The 20,523-nt window shown below is 39.2% G+C and overlaps 1 protein-coding gene across 2 annotated transcripts in view; it reads left to right on the top strand.

The window, feature by feature from the left end:
- EMC1 (ER membrane protein complex subunit 1) overlaps positions 1 to 20,523 on the top strand; it is a 219,765-nt gene that overhangs the window by 18,192 nt on the left and 181,050 nt on the right. For both annotated transcript variants that reach the window (XM_067148931.2, XM_067148925.2), the window contains exon 4: positions 231 to 389. In XM_067148931.2, coding sequence (XP_067005032.2) covers positions 231 to 389 — 159 coding nt within the window. The remainder of the gene's footprint in view (positions 1 to 230; positions 390 to 20,523) is intronic.

The following is a 20,523-nucleotide window of genomic DNA, read 5'->3' as shown; positions in this document are numbered from 1 at the left end:
CCTTGCTTATGTTCTAAATTATAAATTACTTAACCGGTGAGATTCTTTTAGTACCAAGACATAATGTTTTTTAAAAAATTAAAAAACTCATTGTCTCTGGATTAGAAATCTATGTGACTGCTAAATTTGGAGAATATTTAGTATTGCATCTTGGTAACATTATTAAGGATAGCATGTATTAATAGTTTGTACTAACTAGCTGCAACTGTACTATTAATTTTCTGTTCCAGATCAAATAATGCCAAATGGTTTATATCAGATCAGAAGCAGTTGGTGCAGGTTTTGTATGATACTCCTCCTTACATTACTGTAACTTCATTCAATATAACATCTGGCTCCAAACTGTCAGTGAAGAAGATCACCTCACCAGTGAGTGCCACTGAATCACAGTAAGTTTCCAGCATTGTTAATTTAGATTTCTTTGTAATACCATATAAGTGAACAGCCAAGTCAATATGATGTACAGAATATACTTCATAATCATACATTCTTTAATGTCCTTTTCTTTTTTCAGATTAACCCTTTCCTACCCACATTTTCACTCTGCTTATCCCCAAGTTTCAACCTGTTATTTAGGAAAAATTGAAACAGAGCACATTGTTTCAGAAAAGGTTAGATATAATAAAAACTATTGATCACAATGTATTCACATTTTCAGTAATATTAGAAAACTTACCATCACATCCATTTCTCTATTCGTAGAGTCATGAGGTTGTTGGTTCAAACCTCCACCCCCTACTGGTGATACCTCGACACAGAGGTAGGCTGTATTCGTCACATTCTCATGTTGTCTGAATTCCTCTAAACCAATAATTACGTGATTCTGGAAGTGGAATGATGCCCATGTATTTCAGCTTTTATTTCCTCTGAGCAAGTGTCTTCCCATTCTGTATCTACTTTACCGGAATGTGCCAGTTTGAGTGCTGCATTAATATGTGTGCAATTGACTATGTCACTGAATAGTTGGTCTCCTCCGAACATATGTAAAAAGTAATCCATTTCTCGTAATACTCTTTCAAAATTATGGACAGGTTTAACATCATCCATATAATAATTTGGAGTAACGAAACAAAATGTTAGTGGTACCTGAAATGCTGCGGCATTGCTATCAGGTCCGATTTCTCGATATCCATTTTCAATTACCATATAATCCCGAATACCACCTACACTTTTCCCCCCAAAAATATTGGTTCTAAATCTTGGTTGCGGGTTGTATTCAAGCCGTTCATTCTCATAGATATTTACTACGTTTACATGGAGTATTGAAATAGATTTGAATACGGTTACCGTACTCAATATACCACATGTAAATGGGCATTCAGGTCTTATTGTGTTTTAGTTGCATTCTAGAAAACAACAAAACAACTGTTACGGTGGCATGTAAACGCTAAATGTAAGGTAATGAAATATGGTAAATCAAAGAATATGGGTAAATATGTGGTAAGTATGAAAGCCGCTGTTGCGGATGCTCGATCGTCATTTGTGTCACAAGTGTTGTTGGCATGCTGGGTGCGCGAATAGCTGATCTCGCGGGATATCGTACTTTGCGAGAGTCAAGACTGTTGGTTACAGAAGTCTACCTCGCTCACATTCGAGTTCCATATCTGTCCCGTGAAAGTGCTGTCTCGAAAGTAAGCGATGGATTCAAAACGGCGTCTGTTGTTATTTACTGTGCGTGACAAACTTAAAGTTGTGAGCGAAGCTGAAATATATGGAAATTGTGCCGTTGGCAGAAAGTACGATATTGATGAATCGTGTATTCATGATTGGCGGAAGAAGAAGGAAAAACTTTTGAAAAGTAACAGCAATCGCAGAGCGTTCCGCGAGCGGAGTGCAGTGTTTCCGGAAATTGAAGAGCAACTCCACAAATTTGTGATAGAAAAACGTGAGTTAGGATATGGTGTTTCTAGTGAAATGTGTCAATTGAAAGCACTAGAGATCTCGAAAGAACTCAAAACACAGGGTTTTACCGCAAGCCGCGGATGGATCAAAAACTTTTATCAGAGAAAGGGACTGTGCATCGGAGACGTACATCTATTTCATGTCTCCCTGCGGCGTATAAAGAAAAATTAACGGCCTTTCAGTGTCACATTATTCATTTCAAAATTCTTATTTGCTGTCACAAGTTGGGAATGCTGACCAGACTCCTGTCTATTTTGAAATGCCGTTGGAAAATAGTGGATACGAAGGATTCTAAAAGTGTAACCATCAGAACAGGTGGTAACGAAAAGCAACGATGCATGGTAATGTTGTGCATATTAGTGGATGGAACCAAACTCCCTACATATGTGGTTCTGAAAAGGAAAACACTTTCGAGAGGAAACTTGCCGTCCCACTGGATGGACAGAGCGTTAGTTGAGGACTGGGTGAAGTGAGTTTGGCAACGTCGCCCGGGAGCTTTGTTACAAAAACGAAACATGCTTGTATTGGACAGTTACAGAGGACATACAACTGACGCCGTAAAATATATGAGGAAAGGAAAAACCGATCTTGCGATAATTCCCGGAGGACTCACTTCTATTCTACAGCCGTTGGATGTGTGCGTGAACCGGCCTTTCAAAACTGCGATGAAACAGTTGTACACCAAATGGATGTCTGATGGTGATCACGCGTTAACACCAACCAGACGAGTGAAGAGGCCTGAAGTGGGACTAATATGCAGCTGGATCAAGACCGCATGGGTGCGAATTCCCAACGATCTAGTGTCCAAAAGCTTTAAGAAATGTGGAATTTCAAATTCAGTGGACAGTAGTGAGGACGACTATTTGTGGAAAGATGTCAGCGACAAAAGTTCCTATGATACAGATGTTGATTCCCATAGGGAACTTAAAATATTTGTCCTGAATGAGTAAATTTATAATACCAATTTTTAATTTTTTTTCCATATTTTGCCGTCCCAAATTAGGGTGCGGGTGGTATTCGGGATTATACGGTATATCACTGTTATCACTAAAATTATCTTCATTAATATATTATTCATGCACTAAAAATTCACCTCCACCCCTCCACAATGATTCTGTGTCTCTTTCTTCGCCTATATTCAGCTCAGTTTCGATATCCACAGTATTCAATACCGCCATGTTTACGAACGAAACAGCTGGTCCACGCTCACAAAGTTCAAGACCGTTGCCTAGGCAACATCAAGACAGATTATTGCTCTTCTTTTATTTCCTAAGCATTGTAGATTGTACTGTGTGTTCATAAATGTGTTATAAACACTCGACTGCCGAAAAAGAATTCAAAACTATCTCATAGATTGCAGACGTGTACAGATAATGCAGCCAGGCGCTTTCAGGTGCTAAGGAACAGAAGACAAAGCGAGCAGTCTGGCACTAAGGGCGGGAAAGAGTTAACTGAAATAGTCCCACTAGGGCTACCAGAATCATGAGAAATAATTTATTTACAGTGACACTCTCGCTACACTGAAAAAAGAGGAGATAATATGATCTGCTTTATCAATATTATACATAAAAAACAGTGTGATTGTCATAGTTAGTAGCCAATTTAGACCGCTATAGACCATTAATATGATCAAGTTCTAATAACTTAATTTAGTTCTAATCATTTACGTACTCTGTCTCAGCTTTGGTATTGGAGTTAGGCCAACCTAAGAAGTGTTCGTAGAGTTGAGCTTTTGTGCATTTCGGTGATCTTTCCTGTGTATGTAATGTTACTCACCAAATCACAGGCTTAAATGTCACATCTTCAAGTACTCAATGCCTTCTAAATTGTGTATCTACCCTGACATGCTGACCTCTCTCATTGATACTTCATTTCCATTGCACCTTGGGAATAAGACCAGAAAATCAACTTTAAGCCTATCTCCTTTTAACATGTATATATCGATCAGGAAAGGAAATATGCTGTATAATGTATGAGCTGTGGATAATTTTCCGTGATGTCATAATTCATTCTCATCCTGTTCCATGATTTTTGTGGGAGCATAAAAAGAAAGATTTGTGTGAGATTAATAAGCTGGTAGTGAACATAAATAAAGCAAATATTGTTGTGCACCACATTAATTTACATGTACATAACAAGTAAATGAATTCAAGAATCTTTTCTCTTCACCGAGCAAGTGGCTGTGTGGTTAGGTCACGTAGCTATCGGCTTGCATTCAGGAGATAGTGGGTTCGAACCCCACTGTCCGCAACCGTGAAGATGGTTTTTCATGGTATCCCATTTTCACACCAGGCAAATGCTGGGGCTGTACCATAATTAAGGCCACAGGCATTTCCTTGCCACTCCTAGCCCTTTCCTATCCCATCTTCGCCATAAGAGCTATCTGTAATGGTGCGACGTAAAGCAGATTACAAGATATTAGAATCATTCCGTATTGACGGTTTTCACTTTACAAAGGTGAAAAAATGAGTGTATCCTTCTAATGCAATACATCATATATTCCATCATTAGACAGAGTAATCAAATTCAAACCTGTTTTGGCTCGTTTGAGCCATCTTCAGTGAAAGGGGGGGGGGGGGGGGGGGGGGTTGAAATAATTTACATAATACAAGCTAAAAAATGCCAAAAAAAAACATAATGAAGGAACAAATGAAAAACAAGAGAGCCTAGATGGAAACAAAATTAACACAATATACAATATTTAATCATCATGTGGAGCGAAAAACAATTCACTGCGACAAAATTCAGTGAAGCAGGGATTAATACAAAACATAATTGAAAATAAAAACTGTGTTAACCTAAGGAGAAAAGAAATGAAAACAAATGATACAGATGGAAATGAACAGTAAGTGCACATAGTGAGGTTGCGGACCTCTTAGTTTACAAAATATTGGTTTTGTAACAATTCAAAACAGGATGAAATCACTGTCGAAAATTCCGGCAGAAAATCTATCTTTGTAGAAACCCATTGCATCGAATTGGCTAGGAGGGGAGCGGGAGCGAAAAAGTTTGAGAAACCAAGCCTGACATAACGTGCACCTAGTTTATTTCTCAAACACAGAACACCATCTAAGCCTACCAAACTCCTGTTCAGCAGTGCCTGCTACTATGAACTAATTCCATCTTTCTTTTGATGAGAAGTTCTTCTGTACAAACAGAAGAAGTGTATGTTCAGATGTAAAGTCTTAAGGCGACACTCCAGGGATAAAAATATATTTTTACGTAATGCATGGGTTTTCACAAAACTTTGTAGGAATGTCACCTGCATAAAAGTAGAGATATCACAAACATTTCTTTCATATACAATTAATGGTTTTTCCAAAATAATTTGTTTTCGAAATTAATTCCATTTTTCCCCCAAATTTAATTAACATGTTAATGAACATTCGTAATTAAGTAGATAATACTTCTTTTAAGAGCACTACATGTAGATTTTTCTGTACATAATTTATAAAAGGAGATACATCGTACTATAGTTCGTGTAATTTTTACGTTTTAAAATTTTGGACTTAAAAATTCCTACTACTTGAAAAAATTCTGCAATCAGAAATAACATACGCAGGTTTCTTGATATAGCTATGATACATATACCATACAAATTTTGTTACATTTGGCAGAACGAATTCAAGAATTTCTCTTGATACTCTTTCGAAATTACGGACAGGTTCAGTATCGTCCATATAATAATTCGGAGTAACGAAACAAAATGGGAAATTTTTAATTCCATTTTTTAATGAAATTTAATTAACATGTTAATGTACATTCGTAATTAAGTAGATAATACTTCTTTAAAAGCACTACGTATCATAGTACAAAATTTTAGAATGGTAGAAAAATGGAATTTAAATGTAAAATTACAATTGGCAAACAAAGCATTATTACAGTGATAAATTGTGAATTCAGTGGAATAACTCCGTGACAAGAAAAAAGAAACTCAATCCTTTCAATTTCAGTTACAAAAAAAGTCACCAAAATGACCAGAATATCGATTTTTTATCTCCTTTCTCCAGATGTGAGAATGCTACTAGGAATTGTAGTATTGTCAGCATTGCTAATTACTTGACTGAAAATTTCATCTTCCATTCATTTGTTATGTGTTTCATAAAGAATTTGTTGTTTATGTAAATTTTAATTTCTTTTAAGGCATGATTTTATACTTGTCATAGTTTTGTCATAGTTTTTAGATTTTATTCTTGCTATTTAGAAAATGGTAGAATAACTCACAAAGATGAACTGTTAGAATTTATTAGAAACTTCTACATATCACTATACAGTAAAACTGTAGAAAATCTTGCAATGCCTAACCTTGATACAACTTCACGTGTCCCAGATGTGCTACCTTTTGAAGTCGAAAAGGGTATTGATAATATGAGAAAGGAAAGAGGTGCTGGAAGCGATGGACTATGGACTATTCTGAAATTTGCGCGTGAAGTAACTATAACCTACTTCGCTTCTTTTCTACAATAAGAATTCAGTCCCTAAATCTTTGAACAAAGCAAAGATCATCCTGTTACAGAAGAAAGGAAATTATCCACGATCATAAGAATTACCATCCTATCAGCCTATTGGCTGTCCTATATGAAAAAAGTGTTTACCAGGGTCCTGACAAATAGAATCAGCCCAGCGCTCGACTCAGCCCATCCTATTGAACAAGCGGGAATTCCACTGCAGTTTTGGCACCATTGACCACATACTTGCTCTTCAAGAAGTAATTTGTTGAACGAATGAATACCAGGTTCCCCTCTGTTTAGCATTTATTGACTTTGAAAAGGCATTTGCTTCAGTCAGTCATATATCCATCCTACAGGCATTAGCTGAAGATGAAGTAGAATCAGCCTCTATCAATGTACAAAACATCTTCAGCCTTTTTTTTCAGCAAAACAACCAAAATTTTCTCATTGAGCGAGTTGTAAAACAAGGTGATCCCATCTCACCAAAGCTCTTCTCTGCAGTTTTAGAAATGGCAATGTCAGTGTCAAAAATTCAATGGAAAGATTGACAAATCAGAATTGAAAATGGCTGAACCGCTTGAGGTTTGTGGATGACATTGTGTTGTTGGCTAATGATAAAGAACGCCAATCACAAGTAAGAGATCTTGTCCTAGTCTGTCAATGACTAGGCCTAAAAATGACCTTGTCCAAGACACAAACCATGCAATAAATGGATTGCTACAGGAGACACTATTGTAGAAGGTAACATTCTTGAAAATGTCAGTGAATACATTTATTTTGGTCAGTTAATATGATAGGAGATGTAAGACCCAAAATCTTCCTAAGAATTAAATTAGGATGGCAGGCATTTGAGAGATATTCTGACATACCAGTAAATCTGTAGAAACAAATTCATGACTAGTGTATTCTTCCTGTTTTGACCTATGGCTATGAGGCGTGGACAGTGAATGAATTTATCAAATGGAAATTAAGGACAGCCGCGAGAGGCACGGAAAGGTTCATGTTGGGATTTACAAGAAAGGATAGAAAGAGAGATAGATATATAGATAAAAGCCTTTATTTTCTGTGGCGAAGTTAGGGCTTTTGGCCTTTTCTTACACTTAACCACACACATATAATTATTTGTTAATACAATGACACTGATTAACTTAAAATACTAAGAACTACAAATAACACTGATTTTTAAGACAAAAATATGAAAATATACACACAAAGATGAAAGAAGGAAAAAGGAACTGCCTACATAATACAGATTTGAAAAAAATACTTGTTTCATTACACAACAAAAGAAATACGAACGTAAAAATACTAGTAAGCTTAATAAAAATTTTAAATGAAATTCAACTAATTGTATCCTTTCAATACTACATCTAAGTTAAATACAGTTACTACTAGCTATGTTTAGGCTACTTCTACTTTGTAAATATAGTACAGATGTTTTTAATTTAATTTAAATTATCATACTAACCCAATATTTTATTTTAATATACAATAATCTCATATCATTTTTACACACAATCACTCGTTCCACTCATACAGGTACCTTGCTGGAAGCACTTAACGAGGAACTGCTGGTAAGAGTTTTAAATATACTTTTTGATGCAGCATCCTTGATGTCTTTGGGAAGAGCATTCCACCATATAAGAGCAGTCATACATAACACTATCCTCCACCACAATAACACGCAGTTACCTACACATGGCAGATATCGCCCACCCTCATCAGAGGGTCTGCCTTCCAAGGGCTGCATCCGGCTAGAAATAGCCACACGAAATTAAGAGCAGTCATAGAGGTTAGTGACTCATCAACAGTGTGCTCACCTTGAAATGACAGTAGGCAGGGGATGTAGCCCAAAGAAAGTACAATAGATAAACCAAGATTGTTCTTGAATGGAGCTCAAGAGACAGAGACCAAAACGAAGGCCACCAGATGGTTGGGATATGGACATCCAAAAGATCGCCGGATAAACTGGCAAAACAATGCTCGAGATTGCTGTGTATGGAAAAGACTACTAAACACTTATCTGAGTTGCAGACTTCAAGAGGAGACATCATTCACTGATAGAACTGGCTGATTGTGATGGTGATTTAGTATTACAGTAATACTGTTATAACGGGTGGTGGTGATTATTGTTTTAAGAGAAAGTAAAAGAACACAATAACCACCACCACACCCATAGTTTTATCATGCAGTAGAGATTATTCTGTCACATTACCTTGTAGATGAAAATCTTATTTTAAAAATAGGATGCACCGTTTATTCCTTAAAAGATTTATTTTGTTGTTTAGCCATAAATATCTTCTAAAGTCCTACATCATTTAATTTTTGTATGAATTTCGGAAGATTGGTAAGTCTTTCATACCTCAATTGTCAATGTCGGTAGTCAGTCAATGGACAACTAAATATTTTAGTAACTTTGGGGCTAAAAACATTAAAGAATGGTTAAAGTTCGAACTTCTTTCATTATTCATTAACTCGATTAATTCAGATTATTTTATGGCATATTTTGAAACCCTTGTCTGTAATGATTTAGTAGTGAAAGGGTCATCTTCATCCTCATCATCATCATCATCCTCCAACCCCAGTTTCCTGGTTGTAGTTTCCAAGCACATGCCACTTCTTCCTATCTTCGTCCATTTTGTTGTTTTTTGGACATCTTCCTACGTCAATCTCTTTTCCTCCACCTCTGATTTCACGTAATTGTCCAATGTTTCTGTGGTCTTTTTCTCTCCTCTTTGAGGTCGAAATATTTCCTGGCAGTTCTTTCATTGTCCATTTTCATTACGTGTCCAAACCACCAAAGTCTATGTTTCGTAATAACACTGGCAATAGGAACCTTGGTTACTCTTGGAGAAAGTATTAAATTGCATTCAGTAAAACTTACATCATCCAATGAACAAATCTACTTCATTTCTGAGCTTGTCTCTTCTAGTCTTGATTCATAGTTCTGATAAATCTCATTTCTGTTGCTTGAATTCTGCTGAAGTCTTTGTGTAGTAAAGTACATGTCTCCAAACCAGAGATGAGAACTGGTACAAAATTGGTGTGATATATAGTTATTTTGGCTTTCTGGAGTATTTTGATGTCCCAGAGTAGGTTCTTGACATAATTGTAAAAGTTAGATGCTCTTGGGTCCTGTTAAGTATTTTCTGCTTGACTGTGTTGTCTTTTGAGATTATACTTCCGAGGTACTTGAAGTGGGAAGCTGTTTCAAATTTGATTCTCTCTGTATAGGTTTAAATTTGTTTCTCTTTTGTTTTTGGTCATTTTTATAGGCTTTGTTTCGCTCAGTTTCAATTTAAATTCTTTAAACTTGTTTCAAATAGTCATTTTCTCCTGAACTTCTGTTTCTCCCCATATCAACAAATCAGCAGCATATGCCTACATGTTTGGTTTCTGTCCATTTCCTTGATAAACCATCAAGGCATTCCCAGATCTTATACCGAGGAACACTGTTATAGACCTTTTTAGTGTTCAAAAATACCATCACAAGGTTCTTTCCATGTTCTCAGTGTCTTTCTGTTGGTATTCTTTCTGCAAAAGTGAGATCCATCTTTCCTGAAGCCATGTCATTCTTCTGATAAAAATTCTGCTATCTTCCCAAGTATCATTTCCATTATCTCCTTTAACTTAACAACTTCAGATTGAGTAATAGCAGAGTGATGCCCTTAGAGTTTCTGCGTTTCCGTTTGTTTCCCTCTTTAAACAATGGGATGATGGCTTCTTTTGTCTAATTGTCTAGGATCTTTTCCTCATTCTGAGAGCATTCTGCATATCCAGTTTAGGCCTGGTGTTCCAGCTGCTTTCATCATGTAGTTTAGCTCCTCATTACCTGGAGACTTCCCATTTCACAAGCTCTTCAGTGGTGTCTACACTTCCAGCCATGTTTAAGGGTGTTGAACTTTGTGGTCTGCATCTATGCTGCAGTTGGTGGTACTGCTGTTAACCTCTCCATATAATAACATGTTGAAATATTTCTGCATTTCTCCTCATGATTCATTCTCATCATTATCGTCATCATCATCATTTCCTATTATCCAGCTGTAGCCGGGTAGGGAAAAATATGGTTCCTTTCTACTTTCTTTTGTCTTTCCACTACTCCTCCTACAACACTATGTCCCAGTCCAGGTTTCTTTCTCTAATACTGTGTTGAATTGTGTCCTTCCATTTCAGTCGTGGTCATCCGCGACCTCTCCTTCCTTGCATTTGCATTTCCATCACTTTTTTTGGCATTCTTTCATCACTCATTCGCTTTATGTGCCCAAACCATCTGAGTTGGCTCGTCTATTCTATCATTCATTTTTTCCACTCCAATTTCTTCCCAGATTTTATCATTCCTTATTTTGTTTCTTCTACTTTTCTGTATCATACTCCTCAAGAAATTCCTTCTTCTGTTCTTAGTAAATTACCTTCTGTTTCCAGTGCATGAATGTTTCCATTGATGCAAGTGTAATGGACTAGAATAACTTGGAAACAATTCTCTAACCCATGGGTAAATATGAAAATATTGAGCTGGATTATTATTATTATTATTATTATTATTATTATTATTATTATTATTATTATTATTATTATTATTATTATTATTATTATTATTATTATTATTATGTACGTAGTTATGTACGGACTTTATTTGGTATAAATCGTGGTTGTAACAAACGTGAGGTTATGTCATGACACGTCTGCTGTATGTATATTGATGTGGGTTTATTTAATGTAAGAAAATGTAATTAATAGTATATAATTTATTATTTCCTGTAAATATGATGTGTAAATCCAGTGTAATGTTGTGCAACACATTGTAATAGTCCAGAACAACGCATCTTGTCACTAGAGTTGTATAGAAAATTCCATTCGTTGTAAATAGGTTATTGGAGACTAGAAATTACTAGAAAACATGTTGTACCATACTTTTCTAGAAGCCTGACCAGGCAATGTATATAAAGAGGCAGCCATGGGAGTTAGAATATAGTTGTTAGCAAGACTTGTAGTGGAAGTTGTTGTTTTACAGACATGTTTTCCAGTATCACTTGCATTCTGTTCTGATTTCCACTTACACTCTTATCCACTACCGAAAACACTAGTTAACAAATTTAAACTTTTTTTTTTTTTTTTTTTTGGCATCTGGTTTGTAAATGGGTGGATTTACCTAATTTTGGGGTGCTGAATACACTGGTAAAATCAGTTTTTCTCTATGACGTCATATTTCCTAGATATACAGCAGAATAAAAAACAGTAATAGCAAAAATTGACACAATTAAGTCAAACAAAAATACACATTCAGAACGTTTGAAATCAATACTGTTTTGTATGTATATATGGGCATGATGCCAATAAAAGGTCCAAATTATTTCAGAAGATATTTTCACCTTTAATCGTCTTTGGTTTTTGAAAAATGCGACGACGGAGCTCTTCTTTTGTTTGCCGTTTCATCACTCTCCCTAACAAGACCCCAGCAGTAGTCACCCATCATCGAAGGGTTCCAATGGCCTTGGTAACGGTGTTCCGTGCTAAGAATGTCTTGGTGAAAGCGTTCACCATGCTCATCACTTATGGCTCCCAAATTTTCCGGGAAGATATCAAGGTGAGAATGTAAAAAGTGAATTTTAAGTGACATTCTACACCCCATGTTCTTATAGTTGTCCAACAGATCATTCACAATGGTAACATAGTTTTTGTCTTTCCTGTTACCCAAAAAGCCCTTCACAATTGCTTTAAAAGAAGACCAAGCAGCTAATTGGATATCTGTGAGTTTGGTATCAAAGGTTGGGTCTTTCAGCAATTTTCTTATTTGTGGTCCAACAAATATACCCTCTTTCAGCTTTGCCTCACTTAATTTGGGAAACTTTTCTTTTAAGTGATTGAATGCCTCACCTTCTTTATCCAGAGCTTTTACAAAGTTCTTGATAAGGCCCAACTTGATATGAAGGGGAGGCAAAATTATTTTATCGGGCTCAACCAATGGGGTATTGTTCACTTTTACGTTTCCAGGAACATATGACTTCTTTATAGGCCATTCTTTGACTGTATAGTGGTTCTTGGTGTCACGGCTGTCCCAAAGGCACAAAAAGCAGCAGTATTTCGTGAATCCAGCCTGTAAACCTGTAAGGAGTGCAACAACTTTTAAATCACGGCAAAGCTGCCATTCATGATCCTTATATTTGATTGCCTCTAGCAGCAAAACCATGGCTTCATAAGTTTCTTTCATGTCTACTGCGTAAGCCTAAGGTACGGATGGAAATGCATTGCCATTATACAGTAGTACTGCTTTCAAGCTGGTTTTACTGGAGTCAATAAATAGTTGCCACTCCTGTGGATTATGTTGTACACCTAGCTGCATCATCAGACCAATGACATCTCTACATACACACATTGAATTCTGCATATCGAAATATTGAGTGAAGGAAGCACCTCTTGATCTGAAACAGGAAATTTTTGTCCCTGGAGCTAGAAGGTTCCGTTGCTGCAGTCTCGACCCCAAGAGTTCAGCTTGCTGTTTCGAAAGTTTTAGATCGCGAACCAGATCGTTCAATTCCTCTTGATTAAAGAGCTGAGGTGAAGTGTCATGATATTGAGGGCAGTACTGTTCTATATGTTCAGTAGTTTCTGATTCACTTGACATGGTGTCTGGTTCCATGGCTTTCAAGTTACAGACAGGAACAGGCAACCCCTCATCATGGGGCACAGGCAAATGCACTGAAGATACCTTTGGATACTTTATTTTATGTCTAGTTTTGCGTGAATGTCCCGAATTATTTGTATGACAGAAGTAACAGTCTGAATAATGGTCTTTAGGCTCACACCACACCATCGGAACAGCGAATGGCATGGCTCGGCGTTTTCCTTTCAACCACTCGGTTAAGGTTGTAGTACAGGTTATGCAGGCAATATGAGGTGCTAAATTTTTATCTTGATCACCAACAGGACAATCAAAATACAATTTATATGCCTTCTGAACCAAATCAGTGATTGGTTTTCTTAGGGCTTTTGGAGTGAATTTCCCACACACATAACAAAAGTTGTCGGGGTGGTTTAGACAGCAACGAGATATACTAGTTGCCATTTTTCTTAGTGTAAGTTTTAAACACAAAAAGTTTGCACTATCTTTCACAGGAAACACTCACTGAGGATCTCTTTCACACCAACCATTTACAGTAAAACCTCGTTAATTCGAAGTCGTTGGGACTCAAAAATCCGACTTCGAATTACATGATTTCGAATTAACCGCCAATTCGCAATTCAGAAGTACCAACCCTTGCCGTGTTACGAAATATTCTAAGGCCCATTACTGCCTGCATTTAACCTTGATTCACAGTTTATACCTTTGAAATGCCATGAAAAAAGAACTATTTCCAAAATGTATCAAAAAAAGTGCATTTACAGTATTCAAATAGCGCACTTGCATATCTCACTGGCAAATATAACCTCACGCAACAAAAGAAAAAAAAAAAAGCACGATTCAAAGACTAGAAGTCTATGCTGGCTCCCATGTGCAAGTGCTTTATTCATTGGAGTACTATACTGTATGCATTTTAGATGCCTTGTATTTACACAGAAAGTACCCGATGCCCTTAAAATCAAACTTTCCTATGACTCTATCCTTGTACGATTTCCCGCCATGGCACTTCTCCCGTACTTCAGAAATGTAAACACTTGCCTCGTCACAAAGTATTCTAAGACCCATTAATACATGCAATCACCTCGATTCACAGTTTAAACCTTTCCAATGCCATGAAAAAACTATTTCCGAAATGTATCCAACAAGGTGCATTTACAATGTTCAAATAATGCACTTGGGTAAATCACTGACGAACATAACCTCACGCAACGAAAGAAAAAAAAATCACACAATTCAAAGAAGAGGATAAATTATGCTGGTTCCCCTGGCAAATGCATTATTTTTTGGATATCTGTACTGTTTGCATTTTTAGATGCTTTGTACTGGGATGGAAAGTGCCCGACGCCCTAAAAACATTGTAGCTTATCGTACTTTTCTATGGCGAGGGGATAAAGCTTCTCGCTTCCATATGCATTGCAATTGCAACGCACTACAATGACCCCATCCCCGACCCTTGTATGATTCCCCGGCTGGCACTTTCTCCTTTAAAACCATAAGACCGTTAGGGCTCGCATTAAAATAAAGCAATGCAGTTTCATCGGCAATGACAGTATTGTTCGGTGCCTACGAATTTATTATATGAGCCGCGCTTTTTCGTCAACTGTCGGCATCGCCAGTGTTCGCGCATTCTGTTTTCCCACACACTGCCTGTTGCGTGATATTACGGCGTTCCTTAAAGGGTTGAATACGAAAGAATTCCGATTTCATTCTACTTGGCAATCATGAAGCGCACTGTAGACCCACCGAAGTGAGTGTAAGTGCGGAAAGCTTCCCCTCCATGTTCCGGAACACACGTTCTATCATGACGCGGATAAATTTCGAGTTGAAATTACTCTGTAACATACTATTGTTTTAAAATGTAAAAGCAGTTTCAAATTAAAAGTCTGAATTTCGGCAATTTCGAACATTGTACTTCGAATTACGAATTATCCGTATTTCGAATTTAACAATTTAAATAACATGCAAAACTGTATCTCATGTTTCTGGGAACGAGAGCTTCTGCGATTTACGTGGGATTTTGAATTAACCGATTTCGAATTATCGAGGTTCTACTGTACTGACGATTTGTAGATCTAGCTCTCCTCTGCAAAGAAGAAACAATTAGACATCAAAACAGAAGAACAGCAAAAAGCGAAATACTGAATACAAAAATTAAGAAAACCTCAAAAATGGTACGTGCTAGAACATTTTGAAAGGTATATTCGGATTCTACACACCAAAATACATACTAGTTGATGTATCACATTCCAGATGCAAAATGGCTGTTGACTAGTAAAATTATTTTCAAGTCCTATCCACGGTCACCACTGTTGTAACCACAAAGACGCACACAGGAGATGCTGTCAGTTGTGTTCACTGTTTTATTTACAAATTATATACATATTATACACACACAAACTAATAAACTGCCATCTTGAACATGTTGTATCATACTTTTCTAGAAGCCTGGCCAGGCAATGTATATAAAGAGGCAGCCATGGGAGTTAGAATATAGTTGTTAGCGAGACTTGTAGTGGAAGTTGTTAGCCGAGTGTTGAACCCATGTTGTGATTCTATCGTGTTGGTAATCGGTTGACATGCTAACGGAGCAGTCTTCTTCTACAACTACTTCTGCTTCGTAGCATTGTTTTGTTCAAGATGGCAGTTTATTAGTTTGTGTGTGTATAATATGTATATAATTTATAAATAAAACAGTGAACACAATTGACAGCATCTCCTGTGTGCGTCTTTGTGGTTACAACAGTGGTGACCGTGGATAGGGCTTGAGAATAATTTTCGGTAGTGGATAAGAGTGTAAGTGGAAATCAGAACAGAATGCAAGTGATACTGGAAAATATGTCTGTAAAACAACTTAGAATAACTCTCAAAGAGAGATCTTCCGATGAACGGCAGTAAGAAATCATTGAAGACACGGCTACGGGAAGTCCTCATTGAAAATGGCGAAGATCCTGAAAAGTTTTTTATTGAGGTGGACAAAACACCGGACTCATCGTCGGAAGAGGAGGTAAATATAGCAAAAATGTGTTCCAGCTTAATGAGCATGATACAGGCAGTCAATGACGAGATCTCATTCGTTAATTCCCAAGTTAATTCCACCTTACCAAATTTTGAAACCAAATGACAAAATCTCAGATGTTGATTCACGAGTTAATTCTACCTTAACAGAAAAGATTTCCGAACAGATTTCGAAGGTAGATGACAAGATTTCTGAAGCTAATGGAGTTCTGACCAGACAAATATCTCAAGTGTACATGCAGGTGTACAAAGTAGAACAGTGCCTAGAATCGAAAGTTTCAACCGTAGATGAAAAAATTTTGCAGATCAATTCCCAAATCAGTGACGTCACTAATCAAGTAACACAGCAGATATCGGACATCAGGTCAAAACTGGGACAGGTTGAGCAGATCGATAGTAGGGTAAACCAGCTGGAAGGGGATATCTTGAACCTCAAGAAGGAGGTAGAAATCCAGGTTTCCGGCATAAAACCACAGTTTGAGGGGTGAATTTCTACTGTCGAGGGATATTTTGGAAGCTGTACCTCTGCAATTGAGGGAAATTTTGGGAACCATACTTCTGCCATTGAAGGAAGGTTAGAAAATCGGATTTCAACCATCAAGGGAGATGTGCAGAATAAGAGAGAGAGAGCATCCTTCACACGGTAGAAGAAAGATTAACTCGAACAGGTCCTATCACCACACCTTCAACCCCCCTCAAACCTAACTGGCAATACAGGACACCCAGACCCGAAGGTGATTATAGAGAGCTTTCCGGAATTCCACGGGCGACTGGAAGAGAATTCGACTAGCTTCATCGAGGGATCGGCCAGTCTACTAGGAAGGACTAATCTACCGGAGGACATCTTTGTTCAACTCTTCACACCACAGTTAAAGGCGCAAGTCGCAACTTGAAGGGCTTAAACTTAAGCTGGACTGATTTCAAGAAGGAATTCCTTGCAAGGTTTAATTCCAAAGGGGTGAAAAGCTCTGTGAAAAGGAAGGTACTGACTGGTGCACAACCTAACGGCATGAGAGCTAGCGCGTTCATCCAGCAGAAGTACCGGCTCTTCAAGCGGCTGCATCCTGAAGGAAGCAAGAATGAGATCTTACCAGACATCGTAGAGCTAATCCATGATAAGATTAGACCCCTAGTGAAGGTATGGCAACCAAGATCCTTTGATGATCTGCATAGAGTCAACGTCCAGCTGGAAGAACACAAGAGTAAAGCTACGGAAGGGACCAGCTTGGTTAGGAAATGCTACCAGTGTGGAAGAACAGGACACCTGAAGAGCAAATGCCCTACTTTGGCATCGGAAAAACTAGGTCCGTCCCATTCTGGATCGGGGGGGGGGACCGAGAACAGGAATGCGCTTCAAGACCCGACAGACAAGCAGCCCTGAACAAGTAGGAAAAGGATTGGTCAGATTGTGAGCAGAACAGGCCAGCCTCACCCAGCTGTCATCTTGAGGATAGGTAACAAGAATTTTTCAGCCATGCTTGACAGCCAAGCAAACCACTCATTGTAAATGGGACTCCTGCCAAATTACTACTGCCTATGAAGTCTCACCATCTCGGAAGGGTAGTGGGAGCAGCGGACAGGGTAACCTACTCCATCCATCCCCCTTTGGGTGGGGGCGGTAGAATAACACCCACAGTATCCCCTGCCTGTCGTAAGAGGCAACTAAAAGGGGCCCCAGGGGCTCTGAAGTATGGAGCGTGGGTTGGCGACCACGGGGCCCTTAGCCGAGTCCTGGCATTGCTTCCACTTACTTGTGCCAGGCTCCTCACTTTCATCTATCCTATCCGACCTCCCTTGGTCAACTCTTCTTCTTTTCAGACCCCGACAGTATTTTGTACGGAGGCCTAGGGAGTCTTTCATTTTCATGCCCTTCATGGCTCTTGTCTTCCTTTGGTGGATATCTTCATTTTTCGAAGTGTCGAACCCCTTCCATGTCTTCTCTTCGATTAGTGTTATATAGAGGATGGTTGCCCAGTTGTACTTCCCCTTAAAACAATAATCACCACGACCTATTCCATCCAAGGACAGACTAACCTAACCGCTAAATGCATGCACCTGCCTATTGTAATTAACGTTGCAGTGATTCAGAACCTGACATATTAGGTCATGACTTTCTGGTAGAATACAAGGTGGTCCTAGACTGTGAAGCTCATGAAGTTTTTTGAAAAAGACAGACGTCTGAGGGTCACCTGGAACGATGGAAATCTCCGGACTCGCAAAGATGTGGAAGTCGACGTAGACCTGGGAGATATCCAGTTAACGCATCTTCAACCCCGCCGAGACACACCTTAAAAGGACTTTTCAGAAGTCATTACCAATAAAATAGGCTGGGCTACCACTGTAACACACACATTGAATGCAGCATTTCCTCACCCATCAAGTAATGTCCATATCCAATCAACCCAGATAAGTGCAACTTCGTCATTCAGAAGATTCAAGAGATTGAAGGGCAAGGTCTAATCGAATCCTCTACATCCTCTTGGGCTTCACTTATCGTCCACCGAAAAAGAAGAATGAGGAGTATCGACTGTGTGTGTACTTCCGCAAGTTGAACGAGAAGACCATTAGTGATGTCTACCCTATGCCTGACCTGAAAGACTCACTGAAACAAGTAAGTGGATCTAGGATTTTCAGACACTGGATCTCAACTCCAGATACTGGCAAGTGGAGGTCGAGGAAATTTCTAGGTCACTGACCGCCTTCATGACACCGAGAGGGTTGTACCAGTTTTTATAGTAATGCCTTTTGGACTGAAGAATGCTCCTGCAACCTTCATGCGACTGATGGATAAGGTATTGTCAGGATATGTTGGAGATTTCTGCCAAGTGTATCTCGACGACATCTTAATCCACAGCAAGAATTTTCAAGAACACCATGTGCGTCTGAAGAAAGTGCTGGAACGACTGACAATTCATGGACTGACCTGCCAACTGGACAAGTGCTACTTCACCCAGCCACACGTAGAATATCTTGACACATGTCCTAACATCTGAAGGTTTAGAAACGCAACCGGAGAAGAATCGAGCTATTGAAGAAGCTTAATGCCCACAAAGCATGGGTCAAATACGTCAGTTCCTTGGCTTGTGTGGATTGTATAGCGTGCCACTCTTTGAAGAGAAAGCAATAACACTCACTGATCTACTCCATAACAACCATCTGTTCCGATGGAGTAGCAAGGAAGAGGCAGCATTCCAAGGCATTCAGGCTGTGATATGCAACGCTCCCGGGCTGGCCCATCCTGACCCTCAATGGAAGATTTGCCTGCAGACGGACACCAGCGACTACGGCCTGGGAGCAGTGTTATTCCAGGAGAGGAGTGACGGCGGAAGGGACATAATCAAGTATGCCAGCAGAAAGCTATCTCCCACCGAACAACGCTACTGCACTGCCAAGAAGGAACCCTTAGCCGTGGTTTGGGGCGTGGGCAAATTCAGAGGCTACTTGGAGGGAAGGAAGTTCCAGCTGTACACCGATAACACAGTTGTAAAATGGTTGAAATCAGTCTCTGGCTCAAAATATAAACTGATGCGATGGCCTCTGTTAGTCGCAGAATTTGATTTTGATGTGTGTCACGTCCCAGGGCCGACAAACATAGGAGCAGACAGTTCATCTAGGCACCCGGTGATGGAACCTGAGGTTAGGAGCACCATTGTCGAGAGGGAGTTTCCACAAAAACACCAGAGCGAACCCAATGAACCTGTTCTTATGACCATCAAGAAGGAACTTGATCTGGGAGTAATCAAGCAATGGCAAGAACAAGACAAGCCCTGTAGGACCATGACGCAGTGGATTAGGAAACAGAACACCGATAGTCGACTCGTCCCGAGGTAATTCAAGATGTGCTTCAAGAACTTCCGGGTTGATGGAGGATTCTTAATGTACAGATCGCACCTCTGTGACACACTTGCAGTAGTGGTGATCCCTAGACAGCACCCAACAGTCATTCTCGAGAAGTTTCACGACAGCACTGAAGCCGGACATCCAGGAGGCAAAGAGACATATCAGTCTATCCGATGAAGATTCTTCTGGGTCAACATGCGGAAAGACATCCTGGGCTATGTGGAGGGTGGCTACATCTGCGCCTGCACCAAGGCCAGCAATAAGAAGGCAGATTGCAGTCAACGAGGAAGACTGCCGCAACGCCATTGGAAGGTCATTGCCCTGGACTTGATGGGTCCTTACCCTAGAACACCAAAGGGTAAAACAGGACTCCAACTAATCACCGACCTCTTCGCAAGAGAGTTTGAAACCTTTCCGATACCAGAACCTACGACGGGACTCATCACCAGTCTTCTGCAGGATGAGGTATTCATCCGCTACGGTTATCCACGGTGCATTCTGTCAGATAACGGGAGTCAGTTCACGTCAAGGGAGTGACAGCAAATGATGACTGAATGGGATGTGGAGCACTGGATCACCCCTATCTACAACCCAAGGGGCAGTCCAACGGAACGACAGAACCATGAGATAAAAGGCATGCTACGGGTCCACCTAATAGACAAGGAACATCAACTGTGGGACTGTCAGATATCGCAA

This window comes from Anabrus simplex, chromosome 1, assembly GCF_040414725.1.
Source record: "Anabrus simplex isolate iqAnaSimp1 chromosome 1, ASM4041472v1, whole genome shotgun sequence".
NCBI lineage: Eukaryota > Metazoa > Arthropoda > Insecta > Orthoptera > Tettigoniidae > Anabrus > Anabrus simplex.
This window is presented reverse-complemented; position numbering and strand designations above follow the sequence as displayed.